The following is a 24,116-nucleotide window of genomic DNA, read 5'->3' on the forward strand; positions in this document are numbered from 1 at the left end:
CTAAAGTCCTGGGGAAGCCCTGGGGACCAGTGGAAATCCACATGCTTCCGAGCTGGCCCACCCCACAGAGGAGGGACCGTGATGTTACACATGATTCCCTCAGTCACTGGCTGGGGGCTGCTTGGCCTGCTGGGCAGGAGGGTGGGGAGGCCATGGCCAGAGAGCATTTAAGTCATTTGGGTAAAGGGGTCAAATATATGGTAACAGAGTATACGGAGAGTGAATTACAATGCTGTACACCTGAACTTTCTAAGTGTTATTAATACATGTTACCTCAATAAATAACTTTAAAAAAAAGGAAAGAAACGCAGATGCTGCAGGTGGAAGCCTGCCAGTGTGCACTGGAGGGCTGAGAGCACGAGATGAGGCAACGACAGACCCACTCAAAATGCAAAAGGGACAGGGGTCAATGTCACCAACCTGTGACTTTTCCCAGATTCTGTGCTGAGATGAGACGAGGTTGAGGACCCAGATGCTGGAGTCCAGAGGTGAAGTCCGAACCCCAAAGCCTCTTATTAACCCAGCGTAAGACAACAAGTCCACATCCATGTCTTTTCACAGTTCCTCCTCTGCCAGTGGAGGCCATCACACCTCCCTCCCGGGGTGGTGATGATATTAAAGATGATAGTGCACAGTGCCTAGCACAGGGCCTGAGGTGCAGAGAGGGCTCACAAGTGGATCTATTCAAGATGATTACCAGTGAATTGTTCTAGGAAGTGTTTGGGGAGGTAGGAAGGGGAAGTGAAGTGGGGTGGGCAGTGAGGGATGTAAGCCACTTAGGGTTATATTAGTTACTTTAAAAATAACATTGTTATTTTAGATCAAGGGCTTTTAAACGATGTATGTTAAGCTGTCCTACAGGATCTCTTCCATGGAAATTAATTAAACAATTTAGAATGTGCTCTAATGAGTGGTTTGCAAGTAAAGACATATATAAGGTTGAATGAGAAAGGATTCTCAGTTAATGAGCTTTACAGATATTGGCCCCAATGAGTTCTGGGAAGGAGCTGTTCCCAGAAGGGAATGGCTCATGTCTTGATGGTGCCAGGATTTTTTAGGCCGGTAATGGGCAACTAAGTGCACCTAAATGGGAGAAAGTTCGCACTGTAATGACAGGTGCAGTTTACTCACAAAGAGAGGTTTGCTACCTTGCTGGCTTGCAGAATTATGGAGTGTGAGTGTGTGCATGTGTGCAGGTGCACATACATGCAATGTGTTTGTGTGCAGGTGCACACACACATACAGTGTCACGGCTGCTATTCTGGAGCCAGGGGGTTTGATTGTTTTGCAAGAAGCCGGAGGAGGTCACAAGGAACCTAGGAGTCGAGATGCAATGTTAATTAGAACGCCTGCCCTCTAGGCAATCAGTACTTGTTTTCCTGAAATTGAGGATACTATTGTTACATTGAGGAAAGGAAACTCAAATCCAAAGTCTAACAAATGGCTCAGACCCGCTGCTTTTCTTCTGATAGGGTCTGATGAGGCTGACCTAGGAAATGGGCCTGACCCAACCCCTCTGGCTGGGGGCAGCCATCCTCTGTCCTAAATCAGACCAGTGATTTATTTGCCTGAGCACGTGCACTTAATGGCTCCCACGCATTGCCTCATCTCTGAGTGACACTTCTCTCCAGACCTCTCTCCAGCGTTACAGCTAGCCTTTCTCAAGTCCCAGAAGATGACGAGAGAAAAGAATGTTTGAGTTCGGCAGAGCAGGTCATTTGTCTTTCAGCTCATTTTGTGTTTCTGCATAAATCCTGCATCAGCCTGTTCCTGCTCCCACTTGCCAGTGAGCAGTTTTTAATTATCAGGAAAGTGGTATTTAGTGCAATGAATCACCAGACAGTGAACAAGGAATTCAAGTCAGCTGCCGAGTCAGGCAGAGCCAAACATTTGAAGACAGGGCTCAGAAAATGTTCTCAGATTGTGAGTGTTGGGGAAATATTATTAGTGGCACTGATAATAATATCAAATGGAAGAGAGAGCGATAATGTGAGGCACTTTATAAAGCTCTGTACAATGCTTCACATTATTATTATTACTGTTAATATTATATATTTATAATATTTTACAGTTTCTGGTTCTTTTTAAACAGACCTTACATATCTTTGGCACAAAAACAGTATGTATGGATCGAAACTTCTGACTGCTACTGCCTTGAGAGAGAAAAAAAAGTCTTCAATTTTATGATCTTCTAGTTTAGTAATTTCTATTAAAGATCTAATTTGTAGATGTTTGTTCTTTGACCTCAAAACCCATTTATACCGTGGCTGGGGTCACAGCCTGGAGTGCCCGAAGCTTTAAAGGATCCTAGTTTCTAGGAGATTTGCCAAGTCTTAAACATGAACCAAGGCTTTCAATATATTCAGTTTAGGGAGAAATGACTTAGCCGTGATCCAGAGCCTCCTTGCATGGTATGGAGAAGTCCCCGAAGCAGAGGAAACTCCTGGTCATTGAAAGAGACCCCACATCAGTAGGTCAGAGTGCTGTCAAAAGTGACAACACTGAGACAAATTCTGGGGATGCTGGCAGATGTGTGGGGTGATTCTAAAAGGTCAGTTGTCAAGTTTACAAGTGCCAGGTTTTCAGGGCAGAACAGAAGCAGGCTGGGAAAGGGCCAGGTCCAAACAGTAGGTGACATTTAGGGATGACAAGCTGAAGGAGAAGCCTGCTCCTCTTCGGCCCTCTTGTGCATTCAGAAAGTAGCAAATCAGAATCATGGACATCTCTAGGTCCATGGAGAGCATGACTGTCTAGGAGGCTTCAAGGGTGCCGGGAAGAGCCCGATGCCTTCCAGTTGGTGGGGGATTCCTAGACCTCGGACCCTGCAGTATGGTTCTGGAGAGGTAGTGAGTTACGTTGTTTTCAGTCAGTGATATCTTGTGTCCCAACAGTTTTGACGGAGTCATGGAAAATGGGCAAGTGTGTTTCCTTGTTTCCCACTCTGAATCCAGGGCAGACTTTGTGACTCACCTAAATTTGATCCAGATAGCCCTTATAAGGACAAGAGGGAAGCAGTTTAGGGAACTGCATGTAAAATTCAGGCCCTGGAAGGGACCTCATCCAACCCTCTGTCTCGGTTTGTTGAGCACCCGTCATTTTTCTCAGCCCTGACTAGACACCCAAACAGCATGGTTCTAGGCACTGTGGGAGCTCCAGGAAAAATACAGCTCATGAAGTTCTTCAGGTGATTGGGACATGAAAAGAATTGGGGCACAGTGCTCTGTTTTTTCACATGCAAAATCTACCTCATGGGGCAGTTATGAAGATTAAATTAGCTAAGAAGTAAAGTGTTTAATACAGTAAGTGCTCAGAACTGGAGAACAGAATTATTCTGCATCAGGTACAGCGTTTGGCTTTTTAAAAATCAACTATATATCACTCATATTAATCATGTAGTCAACTAAATATGTACATTTTTTCCCCTCACAAATAGCAAGTGAGGTCTCCTCCTTTTTCACACTGCTTCCTTTTTGTTTTAACCTAAACACTAGACTCTGGATTTATCCCTCTAACATTTTGTCTTGCAGATTTCGAATCAGCATTCAACGCTGATGGATAGTTCTGAATTTTTATTCTGTCTTCTACGGTGTTCGTTACGCCCTCCAACTGTTACCTACAAACTTGATAAGAATCCCTAGGCCTGCACCTGACTCATGAATTTAAAAAACACTCAAACAAACAAGAGATTGAATTGGACAAGGACTGGAATAAAAACTGGTGACTTCCTGCCTGGCTGACAGCATCACTAACCCACTTTCTCTTGGCACGAAGACAAGCTCTGTACCCACTTTACAATGCTTTCCCTTAGGAGATAATCAAATAGTTTTGCCAAAATAAACTGCAATTTCTCTTGAATTTATCAAATGTGTAACCCCAGTGAATGAGATGAGGTCCCCATTATTTTTTCTTAATAATGCGGTGATGGTTACTAATGATCACTGCATTCAGTTTTAAATGCCCAGAGCCCATCTGCTCCAGTCTCTTCAAGAGCCTGGCAGGGATCAAGCCCACCCTTCTGTTCTGCAGTCTTACTGCTCTGCCTTCCTGCCCTATGTGAAAATTAGAGTGTTGGCCAGTCTGCAATCTTTGGGCGCATACCTTATTTGTTTCTGCTTTTCTCAAAGCTTAATAATATTAGCTCTACGGTTATATCTGCAGTTGCCTGAAACATGGGGATGGTTCCGTTAGAGCTGCTTTACCAAGCCTGAACAAACCTTTTTTTTCCTGTCTCCCAACCTCACACACTCCATCCAACTCAGAAATCAGTGAGGTGTCAACCACTATCAAGTGTGTAGTTACCTAAACCCCCTAAGTACTTAGTAGTGTTTTCTAAATGTGGAATCGCCTGGAACATTTTAAAGAGAGATTCCCAAGCCCACCCCGGCCCTCCCGATCATCTTGTCCAGGTCATTTTTAGTCAGTCAACACCTCCTGAGAACTGGCCCCCATAAACCATGAGGGCACACTATGTGCCTGCCTCTTCCTGGCCATGGGAACCCACAGCCCCACCCACCCACCCCTGAACATGAACCACAGGCTCCCAGGCTCTACCTCCAAGCGTCCAGCACCATATCCAGAACACTTTCTCTTCCCCATCTGCCTTCCCTACAGTCTCTTTCACCCAAATCCAAATCCCCCTTTTATATGCCTATTCACTGTGCTGCAGGCACAGAGGATAGACATATACCAACATCCTAGAGAGCGCTGTGTTCTCAGATTGACCAGATCTACCACATCTCAATGGGCTAGGGAAGGTATTCCATTTGCAAACATTTATATGATGTCTCCTTCAGCTTTTGGATTATCTTGGGAGGCAGGTCTGGGAGGGCAGGAGCTGTCAGCCTCTCTGGGGCACCATATGTCCTGCCTGCGGGGAAGAGAGGCAAGGCCCTCTGGGCACTGATGAATGAGGCTGGGGTGCTCCTGCAGGTTTTCTGTCACTCCCAGGGCAGGGAGCCCTCAGAGCTCCAAGTTGCTGTCACATCACAGGCAGGTGCATGCACGTGGATGGCCCCGGTATAGACACGTGCGCACATTCAGATCAGGCCTTAGGGACCTTTCCTCCTCCTGCACTGGGACCCAGAATAGAGAGTTATAAACCACCAACCAGGGCACCTAGAATGAGTCCCCACCCCACTGTCACCTGCTGTTGACTACCAGGCACACTGAGCTGCTGCCATATGGGAAGAGCGTGGGCTCTGCAGCCGGACTTAGAGGGTGTACAGTCCACCGCTGCCACCTATGAGCCATGTGACCTGGGTAAGTCGTTTACCTCCCTAGATTAATGCCTACTTCCCAGAGTGGTTGTCAGGGTTAGATGAGCTGAAGTGAGCTACCAGAATAAAGGTGCAGAGTAGGCTTTCCATAACTAATCAGCCCTATCCTTTCCCCGTCTTGGGCCAGGCCCATCCTCCATTGGAACCTTGTTTTCTCTCCTCTTATATGTGTGCTGAGTCTTCCCTCAGCTCTACAGTCCTTATACTGTGATTCTCCAACAGCAATAGCTTTACTCAGAGGGACTGACATCCACAGGAGGAAATGCACTAATGCAATTCAGTGTATGAGACTATGAGTTTAGGGAGCTGGGCACAAAGAGGAGCCAGGTTGCAGAGACTGGATAAAAAGAGAACAGTTATGAATAGAGGGAAAGGACATTTATAAAAGGTGAACTGAATTAAAAAGAAGACAGATTCTATGGTAGCGGAGGGAGTGAACCCTGGTCCATGAAGATGTCAAGTCCACCTCTACCCCGAGTCCCAGGGATGGCGACTGGGCAGCTTGTCAACACCATGTCTTCAGCTGTCCCCACTGGTTGTAGCAAGGCCATGATTACTGCAGACTGGGTTTTTGATTTTTCTGTGGACCCTGGGAACCAGAGGAACCTCATTCTGTGGGCTTTTGACGTGACAAAAATCCCCTGAAGAGCTCTGTGAGCACTTTGGAAGCATCTCAGTAAATGTAGGTGCCACTTGGTGCCCCAGCAGAGCTGGTCCCCCCAGAGCAGGAGAATGTCCAGATCTCAAGTTGAAGTGGCCAAAAAGGCACCAAGTTGCACCCTGACTTGATGATTGGGGACCCTTTGTACCCCACCCAAGGAGCAATAATGAGGCTTAGCTTGCAAGCCTTTAAAATGGAAGCTCCCTCCTCGGGCAACCCATTCTCACCTTTGGCCATCTTTAGTCTTCAAAATGGTATTACCAATTTTATGTCCCCATGGCCATCTCTAAATGTCTCATCCAGAGAGTTAGCAGGATGCTAAATCTGAAAAGGACTTTACAATGGTTCTCAATTAGGAAAAGAGCAGAAAACATTGGGTGGGGGGCATGTCAGAGCCCTGAGGCAAAGGCCAAGAGGCAGGCAGGTAATACTGATGCACCCCAGAGGGGGTACCTTCATTTGAGAATCATAGATACAATCAATATCTTTGCTTTCCAGCTGGGGAAGCTAAGGCATTGCCTGCAAGAGTTAACACACAGGTTAATGTGAGTAAAAGCATCTGTAGAGTTTGCAGTGGGGCAGAGGGTCAGGATGTAGGAAAGGAGAGAGAACACAGTAGGCTTTTCCTCCCTGACACTGGTGACATCTGGTTAGCATGGAGACCCAAGGTGGCCTGGAAGGGGAAAGAAAGGGGGATAAATGGACTATGAGTATTTTAGGAGTAGTGTGGGTGAATTTGGAGATAGGCCACTCTTTCAAATCCCCACCCCCGGTTTGTGCCACTGATTGTGGGGCTGCCCTGAACCTCTGTGGGAGAGCCTCTGTCTGAGCCAGCTGAACCAACACCTCCCTCCCAACCATGACTGTCTACAGAGGCCCAGCTGCCTCAGGCTTGGTCCTCTACAAACCCTTGGCAGTTTCTTGGTCTTAGGTTGAAAGCCCCTGGAAAACAAGATCTTATCTACTGAGCATTCAGTGTACTACCCGAGCCAGCACTGGCCATGTTAGAACATGAGCTCCTTTGTGGTGAAGCTGCTGTGTGGATGGGTGTCTTGGAGACATAACCTTGGAGAAGAGATGAGTTTGATCCATGAGAACTTTGCCTTTGAGCCCATTTTTGCTCCCAGAAATGCCCATTGAAGGCATGCTTACTCTGTGTGTGTGTGTGTGTGTGTGTGTGTGTGTGTGTGTGTGTGTGTGTGTGTGTGTAAGGTCTGTTTTCCCTGTTCGCTGCTGCATGAACAGGGAGAAAAGGGCTTACATTGCAACAGAGGGATTTGGGTGAGATGAGGCTCACAGAAGAAGCCTGTGAGAGAGCACAGCACAAAGTGCTAGGACAGATTTCTGAGGCCATCTGTGGAATTTAAAAGGAGTTATTTAGAAACAGAACACGTCTGCTGCAAGGGTTAAGGGTACCGTTTTCTGGAGGCAGGAAAGTGACCCGAATGACCCAGTGGGACATTTTCAGACCCTGTGATGTTGTCATTATACAGATAAAAGAATAATTCTGACATAAGACTTCATATTACACATTGCTGAGGAGCAATTTTAGTTATAAAAACATTACATGTCTTCTTTTTTTTTTTTTTTTAAAGAGGAGTAAGATAATGAGTGAAGAAAACTTTTAAGGTACTTTTTAAAAGAAAATACTTGGGAGATATCCTAGCACTTTGGCCTCTGGGGCTCTGCTATCTTTTTAATTCCCTACATTCATGTTCTCTGGCTTATCTGTGAATTTGGTTAACACATTCCCCAGCCGCTCGGTTGGATTAGATAAGGTGGAAGATGTTAATAGGGAACCCTCCATCTTTCTCCACTGTGTCTGATTTCAGGATTCATTGACTTGCTAAACCCAATCTTTCCCTGCACTCCTTGTCCTATATGGGCTTATCAATGCAAAAGATAATCTACTTGCCAGGCATCCAATGAGTGCCCACAATGGGCAGAGAGCCGATGGAGCAGCAGCCTGTGGTCCCTGAGGACCTGCAAAGAAAGGTGGTGCTGGGCCGCTGGCGGTGGGAAGAGGGCTGGGTGGGGACCAGCCAGTCTGCTATAGGGAGCTCTCCAAGCACTTGCCTGTTCCACTCAGTGGTTCTCCAAGGATCAGTGGGTGTCTGCTTTTGACTCACCTCGGCCGGTGCTGTAATGCTGGAGCTTGTCACTGTACACAGCCTCTTTGCTGTAAGCCCGTTTCCTGTGAACACAAGGAAGAGGAGCTCTTGAGACTCTGTGCTTCAGGGACCTCCTCCCAGGCTTCCTGTCCTGGTGGGGGCTCACCCAGGCATGTCCTGGGATGGGGAACTGCGACTCTCACTGTAGGCATAGCTCTAGTTGTGGACCAGTGCTCTAGCTTGACCACCACTACGGACAGATGGGTCTGTTTTCAAGTCTAGGTCTTTCAGAGGCCAGGCAGGGCTGTGGGTCCCCTTCAGAGCTCGGGGCAGAGGCTCCTGAGGATGCCTGTTAGTGCTCTGGCTGCACTGCGGCACTGCTTGGCGGGGGGGCAACCACAGGCTTCTGCACAGCAGAATCTGGGCTAACCACCGAAGGCAGTAGCAATAGTATTAAAAATTCACACGGTGTTCAGGGCCAGCCCTTCTGCGGAACTTGGAGTTCCTTTATTCCTCTGCAGCTCCCCTCCTGCCTGCTGCCTTATGCCCTCTGCAGAGGCCTTTGGCTCTCTAACCAGACGATGGGCTGCGGCACAGGCTGGGATGCTCCAGTGGGTCAAATGCAATTTTATAACTGTCACTCCGAAAAACTGTCGTGTGCAAGGGGCGCTAAGAGTCTTGTCTAAAATGAAGCTTGAGGATGGATGCTGTTTATTCCTAGCCTTGCACAGTTCTTCCAGAGGATTTTATCCTGGGCACAGAGAAAATAATCTGGAGAATCTAGGCTGACCGTGGATGTGATGGAGTGATGATCGGGAGAGTGGAGGTGTGTCTGTGAATGGTCAGGCCCTGTCCAGTCTGAATGACCTGGGAGAGATCTGAATGTGGGGTTTCCTGGGTCTAAGGAGAGCAGTAAGGGGCAGGAGTGGAGATCCTACCTGCTACAGACGATGGAGATGGCCACCAAGGACACGACAAACACAACCCCGGCTGCCGCAGAGCCAGCAATCAGGGGCAGTTGCTCCCTCAGCTCAGACTTGTAATCATCTAGGCAAGAAAGAGGCATTAGAACCCTCCCGTATGCTCTTTGCATACAGTTGGTACTCCATGTATGATCCAAAGACACCATATATGTATAAGGTAAGTATATAAGTATGCCCCAAACAGCATGCATTGTTTATCTGCAACTCAAATTTAACTGGCTGTCCTGTGTTTTATCTGACAACCCTAATAACAGTACTGCTTGAACTGAGGTTCCCCGTGCCCTGCATCAGGATCTCCTAAGCCCAAGTTTTAAATATGCCTATTTCTGGGCCCCTACTCAGATCGCAGAACCTCTGGGTGAGGAGCAGGGTATCTGCATGTTTATCAAACATTCAGGTGATTCTTATGCTCCCCAGTGTTTGAGAACCTGCCTTCAGCTCTGTGGGTAGAGACAGAGGCTGCTAAAGTCAAGGACGTTGTTCTCAAAACCTCCTACTCTCTAGAAATCAATTTAAAACACTGAAGGTGGAGTTTCGGTTTCCCTCTGTTGAGAGCTTTTTGTATCATGCATGCTTTTAAAAAATTAATGTGGCCAAAAAAATGCAAGTAACTGTAGTGAGGAGCTCATAACAATGTTTTTATACATTAAAAACTTCATAAAACAATGTGACCTTCCCACAGGTCTTCCTGCCCCAATGACCCATCTGTGATCAACCTTCAGACTCACCTCTGTGCTGCCTGTGGGGCCTGGAAGCCTCCGTGAGCGTAATTACTACCGATGTGCGAACCTCAGTCATTAAGATTAATACTCCTGAATTTGGCCACTTACCAGAACTCTCTTATATCCAGCCCCTCTTGGGTTTACAAAACTTAACTGCCAATGTAAAAGGAATAGCCTTCTTGGGAGAAATCTGTTACTTCTTGATTTGTCTAGCAGAATTGCCAAGAGACCGGTGCTCAGATCATTTTGAGTTTTGGGCTTTTAATCCTGTGTATATCCTGATGCCCAAGTGCCCATAAATCTAGATGGTAAGTGAGGTGCAAAGAGGGGGACAGAGTCCTTAAGGAAAAGAAGACAGCCCATGTTCTTTTCACACCAGCAGCATTATTAATCTGAATGAACTGGCTCGTCTTCCTACCCCATCTCACCATCCTTAAAATATGACTGAAAATTCAGCTAAAATAAACTCAAATGGGTTGCAAAGTCCAATCCTACAGGCGCCAGACAGCCATCACCAGAGCACCCAGGAACACATGACTGGGAAGTGGTGGGCACCCAAGGGGCAGCAATGCTTCACCCAGGAATGCCCACTGGCACTGGCTCCTCTTACCACTGTTCCCAGGAAAATTAATATTATGATTTTTATATGAGATCATCTGATTTTTAAATCTTTCTGGTGAATTTTTAAATTGTCAAAAATATAATATGTCATTAGAAAGCCTCAAGCCCTGTCAAGTGCCTAGTTGAAGAGTACGAGTGCTGGCCTAGAATAAAATGTTATGTAAGGGCAGCCTGATTTCTATAGAATTTAAGTAACAGGAAAAATTAAAGGCTTTCGATCTGGGAACTTGGGAATAGACTGACGTTTGGAAAACTATCAGGAAATAAATAGCTCATAAATGAATAAATAAATGTAGATAGATAAGGAGATAATATATAGATAAATGAATATATACACTATGGTAAATGGCTGGCTAAGGAAAACAGTGAGTGAACACAGCCAAGCAGACACACCCAGGCTCACTGCTCAGGCTACAGGGAGATCTCACTTTTATAAGTGTCAAAGGGAGTGGTCTCAGAGGAGTGGGGGAAATTGTTATGACAGGGAACTAACAAAGCCCAAAGATGGAAATATTTTTGGTCACAGACTTTCTGGCCTTGGGACCATTTGGAAAACAGTGGCCAGACACCTGAGCAGGACCTCCTGGGGTCAGATAGGAAGCTGCTCCACATATTCTGAGATGTTAGGTTCATAGGACCGCCACACCTGAAATTCTGTCTCCCTGCTTCCTTCCTGGAGACCTCGGCTCATGAGGCTGTGAGCTCAGTTCCCAGCCCCTAAGAACAGAGTGAAGTTGGAGTAATGGTGAAGCAGTAGGCATCCGGGCCCCGACCCAAAGGCTGGAGGGCACATCAACCAGGTGAGGGATGGGTGGGTCTGCTGTGCACAGGGGGGACAACCCACAGTGACCTCTCTGAATGATGTTCAGAGACCCTTCAAAGGCAAATTCATCAGATGTTGGACAGAAGCAGGCTGGACTTCAGACAGATGTCTCCCTATACAGCCATATGGGAAGGCAAACCCTTCCAAGGGAATTCCACTGGAATCCAGTTAGAGGTTGGCCTCTTGGCTGCAAGTGCAACTTCTTTGGGGCTGGGTTTTTTCTCCTACCAAGACTGCCCTCCCTGTGCCCAGGTCGCTAGCCCACCCCTTACCGTCCGTGAGAGTCTGGAAGCACATCTTGCCGCTGAATTTGCCATAGCCAGCCACGGTGCGGGCTCGAACCTGTACCACATACACCATGCCCGGCCGCAGGCCGTCGATTCGCGCTGTGTTGGTCTGGCTCCTGGCCATGGAAGAGTTGAACTCATTGTGCTCCTGAAAAAGAGCAAGGGGAGTGTTCAGTGACCCCCCTCCTGAGTGCTGCACCCCCAGCCTGCTCCACCCTGGAGCACCCATGTTCCATCACTTCTTGGTTTTGCTGATCCGCTAGAAGTTGTGGCCAGCCCCAGGCCATCCCTCTGAATGGGGGCAGACTGTCCTGGACTGAGGGAACAAAGAATTGGCACTGGACCATGGAGTGGCTACACTCTGAAGAGAGTAAGCAAAAACTGAGCTCTCAGGGCCTGGCCAGAGGGCTCATGGTCATCTTCTACTCCTCCCCCATCCAGGGTTCAGAGGTAGAATAACAAAGCACATCCATCTTTGTGAAACCCTGTTCAGTCTCTGACCTCAGCAGAAGCGCCCTGGGCAGACTGGCCGCCCTATGCCTGCCTTGCTTCTGCTGAGATGTGTTCTTTCGTCTCCTCACTGAGGATCTCCCTAATCACTCCTCACAATGGCTGTACTAGATCACCCTGTCAGCTCCCTCAAGTACTTCCATTCTGCTGAAGAGGCTGAGACCAGGCTGGAGTACCTCCCACACCTGCTTCCGCCTTGACCTTGACTTGTGTCTGTCTGGGTAGGTCCCCATTCCAGTTCCCCCTCCACCATCTTCCAGGGAAGGATGTCCCTTCTCCTTGGAAAGCAGGCCCTGTGTCTTCACACCTCCTACCTATTTAGGGGTCAGTCCCGCCCTCCTGTCATTCTCTCCAAATCCTTCTGTCCTGTCCTTCACAGCTCCTGGTATCTGTACGTGTGCCCTCTGGTTTGCACAGATGTTGCTTGTGTTTCTTGTCCTTCTGGCTCCTCTACCCATCGCAACTTGCTTCCTCTCTTAGCTGCTGATCTTATGCAACATTTGATTTGTGCCTGGATTTTGTAGCCTCCCATCTTTTCTGCTCTTCCTTTCCCACCAAATCTAAATTTCTTTCCTAAAAAAGATCTCTTACCTTCCCTAAAACTATTATCAGCAAAAAAACAAAAACAAAAAGCACCTTCTAAATCTGGGCGTACAAACCCCTCATAATGAACTAAGTTCCAATCCCTCACATGCCCCTAAATTGCCACCTTGCTGCCCCTCCAAGGACCACACCCTGGCCACAGGGCCTTTGATTAGGCTGTTTTCCCAGCTTGAAACGCTTCTGTCCAGGGCACCCCTATGCCCTCCAGATCCCTTAAGCCTACACCTCCCAAGGCCGCCTCTTCTAGGAGGGCTTCCCTTACTACTCCAGCCACAAACTTTCCTCATTGCTGTCCTTCATCATTACAGATCACTCTCAACAACTTGGATACACCAGCCTGCTGTCATCATTTCCAGACAAGCATCATGGAGATCCAAGTGTGCAGGAGCAAGAGTTTAGAGTCTGGGCTTGTTCCTGTCCGCACCATGAATCTTAGAGCAAAATGGGGACATCAGTGAAAATGAAGAGCTCGAGCCCCTGAAGTCCCCTGTGCAGGCCTGAGGTACTGTGACAAGTTCTAGGCATAACAGTTCTCAAGGGAGAGTGACAAATGAGGAGAAAGCTGATGACGAGAGGTCTCTAAGCCACGTCCTCAGTCCAGTGACAGATAAAACTTGGGGAACTGAGCCAGGACAGAAAAATACAGCATAATGATAAGAAATTATCTTTGTCCTGAAATTTGTAAAAGTCTATTTTGCAAAGGCAAGGACGGCCTGATGTGTGTTCATTCATTCATTCATTTGACCAGGCAGTCACAGTTATGACACACTGAGTGCCACACACAGGCTGCAGGTACCAAGTCACGGTCCTCTCCTCTGCGGACACAACATTTTGTGGCGTGGACCAGAACACAGACAGATGATGGCAACAGTGTTGACTGAGTGCCCTGGCAGAGGGCAGCTTAAGGAGTTGTGGGAGAACAGCAGAAGGGTCACTCAGCCCAGATGACAAGGAAGTTGGGAGAGGCTCAGAGAAGAGTGACGTGAGTTGAGTTCTGAAAGGTAAAGGAAATTAGCCACATGGATGAGTGTGGGAAGTGGGTACTGAATAGAATATCCCATGAGAACAGAATAAAGCATACAAAAGCAAAGCTTAAGGGAGTTCAGGAGCCTGCAAGTGAGTGGGCATATCTGCAGTGTGGGTGGCACAGGAGGCGGTGATGGGTGCTTTGGAAGCAGCTGTAAGGGACCACAGGTCAGAGGCTAGCTTCGATAGGCAGGTGAAAGTTACAAAGAGGCCCATGTGCACCCTAATGGAGGGTCCATCCACTGGCATCTGGGAGAGACTGCTTGGGGAAGGGCTACCCATTTATCATGTGATCTATTTAAAAAGCAGGCGGATTCTCCACCACCACCAATCAGGGATCCAGCAGAAAGAAGGCTATCCACTGCAAAGGGATTTCGTCAAGATTTTTGGTCATTACTGTCTGTTGACACGCTAGAGATCTGAGGTCTGAAACTATGAAAATGCTCTCACCTTGCAAGTTAGGACAAAATCCCATTGTTACAAAGTCCAGGTGGCTTCCTAAATTCTCTGGTTTTACTGGAAACTATGGAAGTATGCACTTCTTGAAATAAGCATTGACTGGGCAGCTCTTTTACTGAAAAACATGTGTTTTAGTCTACTGGCATTTGAATTTTGAGGGCAAAACATTAACCCATTATCATTTACAGTCCATACGTTCAAGAAGTTCAGTGATTAAACTCAGTATCAGTCCTTGTTCTCTTCAAAACCATTAATCAACTTCAGGCAAATGACTTAAGGCGAAGGGCAAAGTTGCTTTTTTTTTTTTTTTTGGTTGCTTATGACTGATTTTATAAGTATGTGAAGACAGAGGCTGTGGCTGTTAGAAGGAGACCACATCTCCCTTATTTCTCCATCCCCAGCATTTGGCACAGGCTGGCACCCCCGGGTGCTCAACCACTCAGTGCTGAATGAATGAACAAACAGCGACTTCAGACCAGTTATCTGAAACAATCTACTGAGCACAAGACATCGCTATGGCCTGAAAGAGTTTCTATGAGAAAATGATCCTAAAATCTGAAGGGTAGAAATTCCCAAAGGCCTAAACCAACTCATTCTAGCCTAGACAGTTAATAGGGAAAGCGAGTAAACGTCTGAACGCTTCATCACTGAGACAGCCGAGAGCAGACGGGGCTGCTTCTCCCATGGTTTCCTACAAGAGCTGCCACCGGGAGTGAAAAGCACTACAAGACAGTAAATGAGAGAGAATGATGAATGGAAATATATTAAAATGGGGACAGAGATGAACATGGGAGAGCCTCTGGGAGTGTCATCAGCTCGGTGGCTTCTGAGCTCTCTATTAATGAGCTGTTGGAAGACGCGAAAGCCTCACTGATTCCATTCACAGAGCTGAAATTGGACGATGTCGTGAGCACAAACCAAGAGGGTGATGTGGGGCAGGAGAGCCAGGGAGGGCTTTCAGGGGCTGGAAAACTGCAGCCCATGGCCAGCTACTTGTTCTTGTAAATGAAGTTTTAGTAGAATCCAGCCACGCGCATCTACTGACATTTTATTCCCTGGGACTGCTTTCCTGCTACAAAGGCAAAGTTGAGTAGTTGGGATGGAGGCTCTATGGCTTGTGAGCCTAAAGTATTTACTACCTTTGCAGTAGAATTTTACTGACTCCTGATTTAGAAGAAGTGGCCCAGTGGGTTTGTTTCCGTTTTTTTTGTGTGGTTTTTTTTTTTTTTGGTGATTAAATCCAGGACATCTAATGGATCGAGTTCTATTTGTGTTTGTATCTTCTAAAGACCAGGATTCCATGGCCGTGTGGAGCAAATAGGCAAATAATTCTGGTTACAAGCATTTGGGTTTAAAATTAAGATACAATCTCTTATTTCAGAGGCCACACTAATTTTGAGATCCCCAGCATCAACATGATTGCATCCAGTTCTATGCTGAGCTTAGAAATACATTAAAATGTAATAGAAATGCTTATATCTCGGGTTCTGAGACTCTCTGGCTGTGATCTGTGTGGTCATGGTTAGTCATTTAACCTTTCTGTGACTTAGTTCTGTTTATCTATAAAGTGGCTATACCTGGCTTTCAAGAATCTTTTTTTTAAAGGTCAAAACTAATATATCTGTGAAAATCTGACACATAATGGGCACTCAATAAAGATGAATTATTTTCATTGTGGTTAATTCAAAATACCCTCACAAGGTAATGTATTTTCTTAAGTCATATTGGAAATTGTTAAGGCACTGTAACAACTTTATAATCAAGCACTTTATAAGTTCTATAGTAATCAATGCTTTGGCAAAGAATCTTCTGTGTTCCCAAGGAAAGCATTTTATTCTCTGGAGTAGGGACAATAATATGCTTCAATGAGGTGTGGAAGCTGCCTCAGGCATTGAGCTGCTGTGCATGTATGTCTGTTAATAATTAGTATAAATTACTGAGAAGTAGGGACGTGGCCTGAAATGGGAGAATAAGCTTCCTTCAAGACATCAGAAGTGAAGGTTAAGTACTGTTTTGCAAGGGAGAGGTTTGCATGTAGAGGGAAAGGCAGTGGAGGAGCAGTGGTGAGGAAGTAAGGAGCCAAGGGGCACAGGCGCGATGGCTTCAGTTCTGAGCTTGTCATTCATCCCTTCACCCCTTTTACAAGGGTGACTGCCCCTGGCACAGAAGAAGAGGAGGAGGGCTGGTGTTCTCCCATGCATTCAGCCCCTTCCCAGCAAGGCCACTTGCTCCAGGACAAAGAACTTAGGCTACAGGCTCATTTCCTAGCTGTATGACCATGGATGAGTTTTGTTTGGTTTTGTTTTTAAAAACTCTGTACAATGGGTTTCTTTACTCATATCAATGATACTAATAGTTACTACACTGAGTTGTGAGGGAGAAAGGAGATATTTATGAAGGCCCTGGCACTCAAAAGGGCGCACTAAGGTGAAATTTTTTTTTTTTTTCTGAGATAAGCTACAAGGCTCAAGTTCATGTGCGTGTGGGAAGGGGGGTTGGGTGGAACCTTACTGGCGACTCTGACATCATACCATATACTGGCCACACGTGATACTCTGTTGAACTGTTAGGTCAACTTTGGTGACAAAATGAGGTCACGTGGTCAATTGGTCCAAACAGATTGGTCCAAAACATTTTGGAAAGTCAACATTTACTTTATTAACTGTTAAAAATATCTAGCAAATAAGGACCCCAAATTCAAAGCTGAATGAATATAACAGTTGCTTATGAATCCAGATGGTTTAAATTACCCCCGATTCACTGAATTTTCCGAATGAACTGTCCACATAGCCCAATATTCTCTAAATGAGTAGAATGCTGCCTGATCCTCACCTTGCTTTGTAAGCGCAGCTCTAATGGCTGAAGGGCATCCCTCCAGACAGACTAGATTGGTGATCCATCTGGCCCTCCACTTTCAGGGAGGTAAATTGCTAGCACTTTATAAATGTGAAAACGGTCACCTAGGGTGGTTGAATAATTTGACAACAGCTGCATGGCTGGTTGGTTAGGAAAGGCACTGGAAGCTAGGGCTCCTGCTTCGCAGTGCTGCTGCGTCCCCCTGTCCAATGCTAGAGGGCTGGAGGTCTCCATCCTTGATCTATTTCTTGTTTCCATTCACCCACTGGATAATCTCACCCAGGCTCAGGGCTGTCACATATCTACATACTGACAACTTCCAAATGGACATCTCTAACCTGGCCCTCTCTCCTGAACTCCAGGCCTGTACATCTAACTGCCTACTCCACATCTTCCCGTGACTACCTCAAAGGCATTTTAGACATAGAGCTGAACTTCTGTCCCTTCCTTCATACCAAACATGTACTACCCACAGCGATCCCCTCCTCAGTCAATGGTGGTTACATCCTTCTAGTGGGTCAGTTAAAACCTCCCATATCCAAAATCCAACCTGTTGGAAATCCTACTGGTTCTGCCTTTAGTTTGTGTATCTGGAAATTGACTATGTTTCATCAGCTTTCTGCTTCCACTCTAATTCAAGCCACCATCATTCTTGTCTTAGATGATTGCAATATAGTAGGTCTATTTTCAACAGAACAGCCTAAAGGATCCTTTCAGATTTTGTCTCTCCTCTGCTTCTAACCCTGCTATGGATCCCCGCCTTATTTTGTGGGAAAGCTCAAGTTCTTAAGGTAATAACTTCCTTATTACCTCTCTCTCCTGTCTACTAGTTCACCATTGCCTGCATCACTCCACTCATACTGGTCTCCTTTCCTGCTCTTTGAATCTCCAGTTGTGATCTTGCCTCAGGGCCTTTGCACAAGCTCTCTATCTCTGAGATATCTGCTTCACAACACCCTTACCTCCTTCAGGCCTTTATTTAGAACTTACCTTCTCCAAGAGGCCTACATTTAGCATTCCATTTATGTTTGCAACTGACTCCTCCCCCAAATCTGACCCTTCTGATCCCATTTACCTTACTGTTCTTTTCCCTTTTACAATACTCATTTTCTAACATATTATATGATTTCCTTAGTTATTATGCTCATTTTTCATTGTCTGTCTCTTTTACTGGAAAGTAAGCCCCTTGAGGAAAGGAATCTTTTTTTTTTTTCATCACTAATATATCCTAAAATAGTACCTATTAAATTGCAGGCACTCAATAAATACTTTCTGAGCAAATAAATGAATGAATCTGGCATTTTTACATGTAATGTGCTGGGTCAGTATAGAAAACTGTATTTTTCTGGGAGTTTGCAAATGCTACATTTCACCATGGTGGGAAGAAGTCCCTACTTCTCCCAAAGACAGACCAGGGACAACTTTGCAGGGCACCGTTTCCCTTTCTTGGCAGCAAAGGAAGAAAGGGAAAGCTTCTTGCTGTAGCCCCCAGAAGCTGCTGCTAAAAGTTAATCAAGGAAGATAATATATAAGTTTTTATTTCTATTAATTTCTACCTCATTCTTTTAAGTTTCCATTGGAATATTTTTAAGTTCCGTAAATATATTAGTGCAGTAGTATATGCATATGATTTATAAGTAAACAATCTTATATTGGAGGTACCTTATCAAAACCTTTGAAAAACACTGGTCTACAAAACCACAAAATCTTCAGAAATTTCAGGGGACCCCTGGCAGTTTTGTAGCATCTGCAAGTGACAGCAGGGTGGTGGGTTGGAAGGTTGTCTCTTGACTTGGTACAGAAAGTGCCTAGATTTTGGAGGCTTTTGCCAGAGCAGACCTGAGAACTTCCCCAGGGAGCCTTTGGTCTCCATCACCAGATTAGATTACAACCTCCCTCAGGATTTCTCCCAATCTGTCTCCTTGTGCCCTCAGCTGGCCATCACCCATGCAGCAGTGGCTGGCCCTGGGTCTTGCAAACCTGAAGACAGAGCTGACTCACCTTCTCATAGTACCGGATCTCATAGTCCAGGATGATGCCATTGGGTTGCTCCGGTTGTGGCCATGACAAGGTGATGCTCCTCATGGTGGCACTGACCTGGTGCATGATGGGAACGGTGGAAGGGGCTGTGGAGAGATGAAGAGACAGAACATATAAACAGACCCTCAGTTACATGAGAAGTGCCATCTTTCAGAGATTAGCAGGGAGAGAAATGTCACTGAGTTTGCACCCTGCCCTTCCTTTCTCATCAACTGAGCTGGCTCTATAAGGCTCCCTGTGTGTTGCAGAATGAATGGAGTTAGGATAACCAAGGAGTGAAAGGTGATCATTTAGGACAGGGTAACACGTGTGAGGGCAGGGGCTGGAATAGACAATGTTTTCTAGGTGAGGAAGAGAAAGGCTTCACCAAAACAAGAGGTGGTTGGAGGAACCATGGAAAAACAGTGTGGGCCGGGGAAGCTAGAGCCCATTAGGAAAGGAATGACAACAAGGACAAGTCCAGGCTTCAGACAGCAGGACAAGAGGAGCAATGGAATGTTTTTAAGCAGAAGTTGTTGAAGGAATCTCAGTCTTCCCATAATGAGCAAAGAGGTTGCAGGGAAGAGAACCTGGAGGCAAGGAAAGATGGTGAGAGAGGGGAACTGGCCAGTGCAGAATTACTGTGCAATAAAAAGGAATGTTCTAGCAAACATGTTTTTCTGAGACTGCGTGTAAGATTTTGCTGCACTACCAAAGAAAGAGGAGGCATCTCTCAAAAAGTCATGAGCACAGACCAACAACAGAGTTCTTGCAGACTTCTGTCAGTTTTCTCAACGAGGGCATTTGCAATAAAGAGCTCGCCCATATAAATGAGGAAACGATACACGAACCAAACATTTGGAAACAGGATAATAATTCCAAAATCTGTGAAGTGGTTTGAAATCTCTGTTTGGAAATAATGTTATTTATTTCCCAATTCAACATTTTTCACACGGCGCAAGTGAAATAAAAGCAGTCTGGAAATAAAAAATGAGGGTTGTCTTTTGAGGGGAAGAGGCGGGTAATGGATGGGGCTTCGGCCTGCGCCCTGCTCAGGGGCTGTTCCGCTGAGTCCTGGGCCTTCTGCAACGATGAAGGTCGTTTCCTCACACACACTCCACTTTACAGGTTTCCTCTGGGGACCACGGCTGGCCGACATTTACTATCCTCTATTTAAGTTAACAGGTTCCCCTCTGGAACTGCAGAGCACGGCCACCAGGTCCCGGGAGGCGGGGGAGAGGAGGGAGCGCTGCATCCGTGCTCCATCCACCGCTTGCTGGCCCTGCGGGGAGCATCCACACGTGATGGGCCTAGGCAGGGGGCGGCCATGGGGAGCACCTGTTCTGAGGTGCACACAGTCCGGGAGCCATAAAGAGAGCAGTGGGAGAGTGCTGTGAGGCGACATTAAAATCAGTGTCTGCCTGGGACTTCGCACAGTTCCCACTGGAGACCTTGTGGAGGCCGTGAAAATGCGTCCCTCAGAGCTCCTACACTATGGGAGCATAATCGGCTCACGGCCCCAGCTGCTGGCTCTGCAGTCCATCATCACATTCACAGAGAGCCCTGCTTCCCCCGGCTGCTCCCAGCCGGTGACTGAGAGTGGCTAGGATGTTAAGACAGGCCTATTCCTGACTCTTTGGATGGGCAACTTTCACTCAAAGACTCCCCTTCCTTGTAACAGCACCGCAGTCTCAGGCTCTACCTACCCAATCCTCCTGCCTTCCCTCTCTCCTTCAGAAGGATCAGACCTTCATTCCAGCCTCCTCTGGCTTCCACCCCCTTTCTCAATCTCTGGCACATCTAATCCCACCTTGGTGTCTTCTCTGAAGAAGGACTGAATTCATGCAGTCCTAAATCCCCCTATAATTTCCCTATCTGGTAGTCTCTCCTCGGCCCTGTTGTGTCCCCAGCAATGGGAGGCTCACTGCCTCTAGAAGCTGCTGCTCCATACTTGGGTAACTCTCACCAATTTCCAGTCTTCCTTATCTGAAATCTGTCTTCTTCCTGCCAGTCTCCGTTCTGCCAACTGAAGTAATATAGAATGTTCCCTCTCCACAGAATAGCTTGTCAGATAGCTCAAGAAACTAGTTAGGTCTCCCCTGAGTCTTTCCTGCTGAAAAGAGCGGCCAGATGCTATAAACATTTCTCCCATGATATGCTGCCAACCTGAGGTGGCTGTTTTCCAAATGGGGCTCATGTTATCTAAATCTCTGTGTAGGCGTGAGGCCCAGAGGTGAACCCAATTCTCCCACTGCTGTTTAAGCAGCAAAGATGAGAGTTAAACTAATATCTACCATGATCTGTGTGCTGTACATCTATGAATGTGACCATTAGCCTTTGGATCAAAGACACGTCCCTGCTACCCAGTTCTGAATTCACAGGCAAATATCACCTGTAGGTTTCCCCATGGTGTGGTCCTCATCTTTTGACTGTAGAGTTGGCTTTTGACTACAGAGATTTACATGGGTCTTTTTACCTTTATGATGTTAAACTTGGCCTATTGATCTAGTTAAGCTGTAATAATTTGCGATCCTGATTCAACCATCAAATGCCTCTTCTCTTCCTCCCAACTTAGTACCATGGCCTGGTTCATTAATTAATTAATGAAACAACCATGTATTGAGCTTCAGCCATGTGCCAGTCTCCATTTTAAGTTCTGGAGATTCCATAGTGAATGAAATAAAGTTTCCTGTCCTCGCAGAACTTATTTTCTAGTGGAAGGATTCAGAGACTAGGTATAATAAATCAATCAGTCACAAGGTAAGTAAAAAATATTAAGTAGAACAGGGAAAAAATGGAGCAGAAAAGAAAGGATACAGAACACCAAAGTGTATGAAGTTGGCCTGAAGAAGGTTGCAATTCTAAGCCACGTGGTCAGCAAGGCCTTGCCTGAGAAGTAGGTGCAGGAAAATAGGGTTGAAGGAGGGGACAGGGGGACCGGGGAGAATGGCTGGGAGAAGAGCATTTGAGAGGTTGCGGCCAGGGTGAAGCTTGTGATCTGGGAGCAGCCTGGTGTTTCAGTGAAGAGCCATTGAGACTGGAACAAAAACAAGGTCCAAAGGGTAGGACCCTGAGAGACACTAAAAGGACTTTCGCTTCTATTCTGAGTGAGACGGGGAGCCCTGGGAGGGTCATAAACGTGGGAGTGATGTAGTCTAACTTGCATGTTAACAGTATCACCCTACGCTGTGTTGAGAATGGAATGCAGGGACCGGGTAAAAAGCCAAAAGACCTATCATAACACTATTACAGTAATCCAGCTGCAAGATCACGGTCACTTGGACCAGGCTCGGAGCAGTGGAAGTGGGGAGAGTAGAGTGGTCAGATTCTCAATACATTTAGAATGTCTCAATGGGAGTGGGATGTGGAAGAAATAAGAGAGTCAAAATGACTCCAAGGGTTTGGCCTGAGCAACTGGAAGAGTGGGGCTGCCATGAACCGAGATTGGGAAAGACATCAGGAGAAGCATTTGGGGAGGAAAGAGCTAGTGCTCCTATTAGGTGTAAGATGCCAAGACGCCCCAGGGTAGACGCTGAGTAGGCAAATGCATGCATGAGAGGTCCAGACTGGAGAGAGAAATTTAGAGCCATCAGTATTTCGAACATACTGAAAACAGCTGGACTGACAGCGATCCCCAAGAGAAGGAGGGAAACAGAATATATATTCGAAGATTCAGGAAATGAGGAGAAAAACAGCCAAGGGGCCTGAGAAAAAAGGGCCTACAAGGTAAAAGGGAACAAGAGGTGTGATCGCCTAGAAACCAAGTAGCAATCGGCGTTCCCAGGAGGAGAGAGCGTGCGAAACGCGGCTGCTAAGTCACGAAGACTGAGACCGGGAACTGAGCGTGGATTTAGCAACAGGCTGACGGCTAACCGTGTGCGTGGCCCGTGATCAGCTTGCCCAAGACCTCGTGTGCAGTGTGCAGAGCCACGGAAAGGGTGAAGGTGCTTCAAGGAAGGTGAGGCAGTTTCCAGAGTCAGTAAGATCACTGGGGGGTCCTGATGGGCCCACCAAGATGGACGGAGAATTGCTCCTGATGAGCCTGCTCCCCTCGCCCTATTTGCTGTGCAGGGCAGCTGCCCTTTCAGACCCATGTGAAACACAATTTCCATGTTGTTAATCATGTCAGTGCCATACAGCTTTTCAGGATCCTTCTGCCTCAAGAGCTGAGGCATCACATATTAAAAATGGGAAAGAATGCCTGGGTTCGATTCCAGCCAAGGGCACGCACCTTGGTTGCAGGCTTGATTCCTGGCCCCGGTTGGGGTGAATGTGGGAGGCAACCAATCAGTGTGTCTCTCTCACATCGGTGTGTTTTTTTTCTCTCTCTCCCTTCCACTCTCTCTGAAAAGCAATGGAAAAAATATCCTTGCGTGAGGATTAAAAAAAAAAAAGCAACTGGAAAGATTAATCCTAACAGCCTGAGGATTTTGATGGGCTTGGTTCTTTTCTTTGCCTCTAATCCCTGGAAAACCATCATTTAAGACTCAGTATATTTGCAAAACATTGTGCCAGGCCCCTGACCTAATTGTTGGGGACAGAAGGACAAAGAAGAAAGTCAAAGCTCTGTCCTGAAGGGCCTTGGCGTCTAGATGGGGTCAGATGGTAAAGAGGCAACCACAGGGCAGGGTGATCCAGAGGCAATCAATAGCCAAAACCCACAGAGAGAAACAACCCTGTTACACAGATGGCAAGGACCTCCCAGCAGCCAGCCAGCAGCGCGCATCTGGGAGAAGCTGCCAGAGGGTGAAGTTCACCACCACTTGCATTTCTCAGATTTATGGAGATGACACAAAACTCACAGACCCCATGGCAGGCTGTTTATCCTCACACTGGTCACTCTAAGTGTCTTACATTTTAATTGAGATGGGATTTAGCACATAGGAGAAAGTGAGCAAGTATTATCCTTGCTCCCTGAAAATCGGGGGCAGCTTCCACTTGGTGCTCTGCCATCAATGACTAACTACAGCGATACACTTGTTATTTCCAAACGCAATGCCACCTCTAGACCTGGTGTTTTACATGCTATGAAACCTTCAAAGGAGAAAATAAAAATGAGCTCAGGCACCCACTCAAACACCAACTGCTTCTAGCAAAACTAAGGCAGGTTAGGGAGGGAGGGGAAGATTAGTTCAAGCAGCCCTGCGACCCTTGGATTT

At 46.6% G+C, this 24,116-nt stretch overlaps 1 protein-coding gene across 1 annotated transcript in view; it reads right to left on the minus strand.

Annotated features, from left to right (window-relative positions):
• EPHB1 (EPH receptor B1) overlaps positions 1-24,116 on the minus strand; it is a 391,986-nt gene that overhangs the window by 62,091 nt on the left and 305,779 nt on the right. Inside the window, exons 6-9 of the mRNA XM_081159666.1 lie at positions 18,940-19,064; positions 11,470-11,632; positions 8,987-9,095; positions 8,067-8,131 (exon numbers count right to left, since the gene is read on the minus strand). Of these exons, the coding sequence (XP_081015792.1) occupies positions 8,067-8,131; positions 8,987-9,095; positions 11,470-11,632; positions 18,940-19,064 (462 nt within the window). The remainder of the gene's footprint in view (positions 1-8,066; positions 8,132-8,986; positions 9,096-11,469; positions 11,633-18,939; positions 19,065-24,116) is intronic.

Source organism: Miniopterus schreibersii (genome assembly GCF_964146895.1).
Source record: "Miniopterus schreibersii genome assembly, chromosome: 15".
Lineage (NCBI taxonomy): Eukaryota > Metazoa > Chordata > Mammalia > Chiroptera > Miniopteridae > Miniopterus > Miniopterus schreibersii.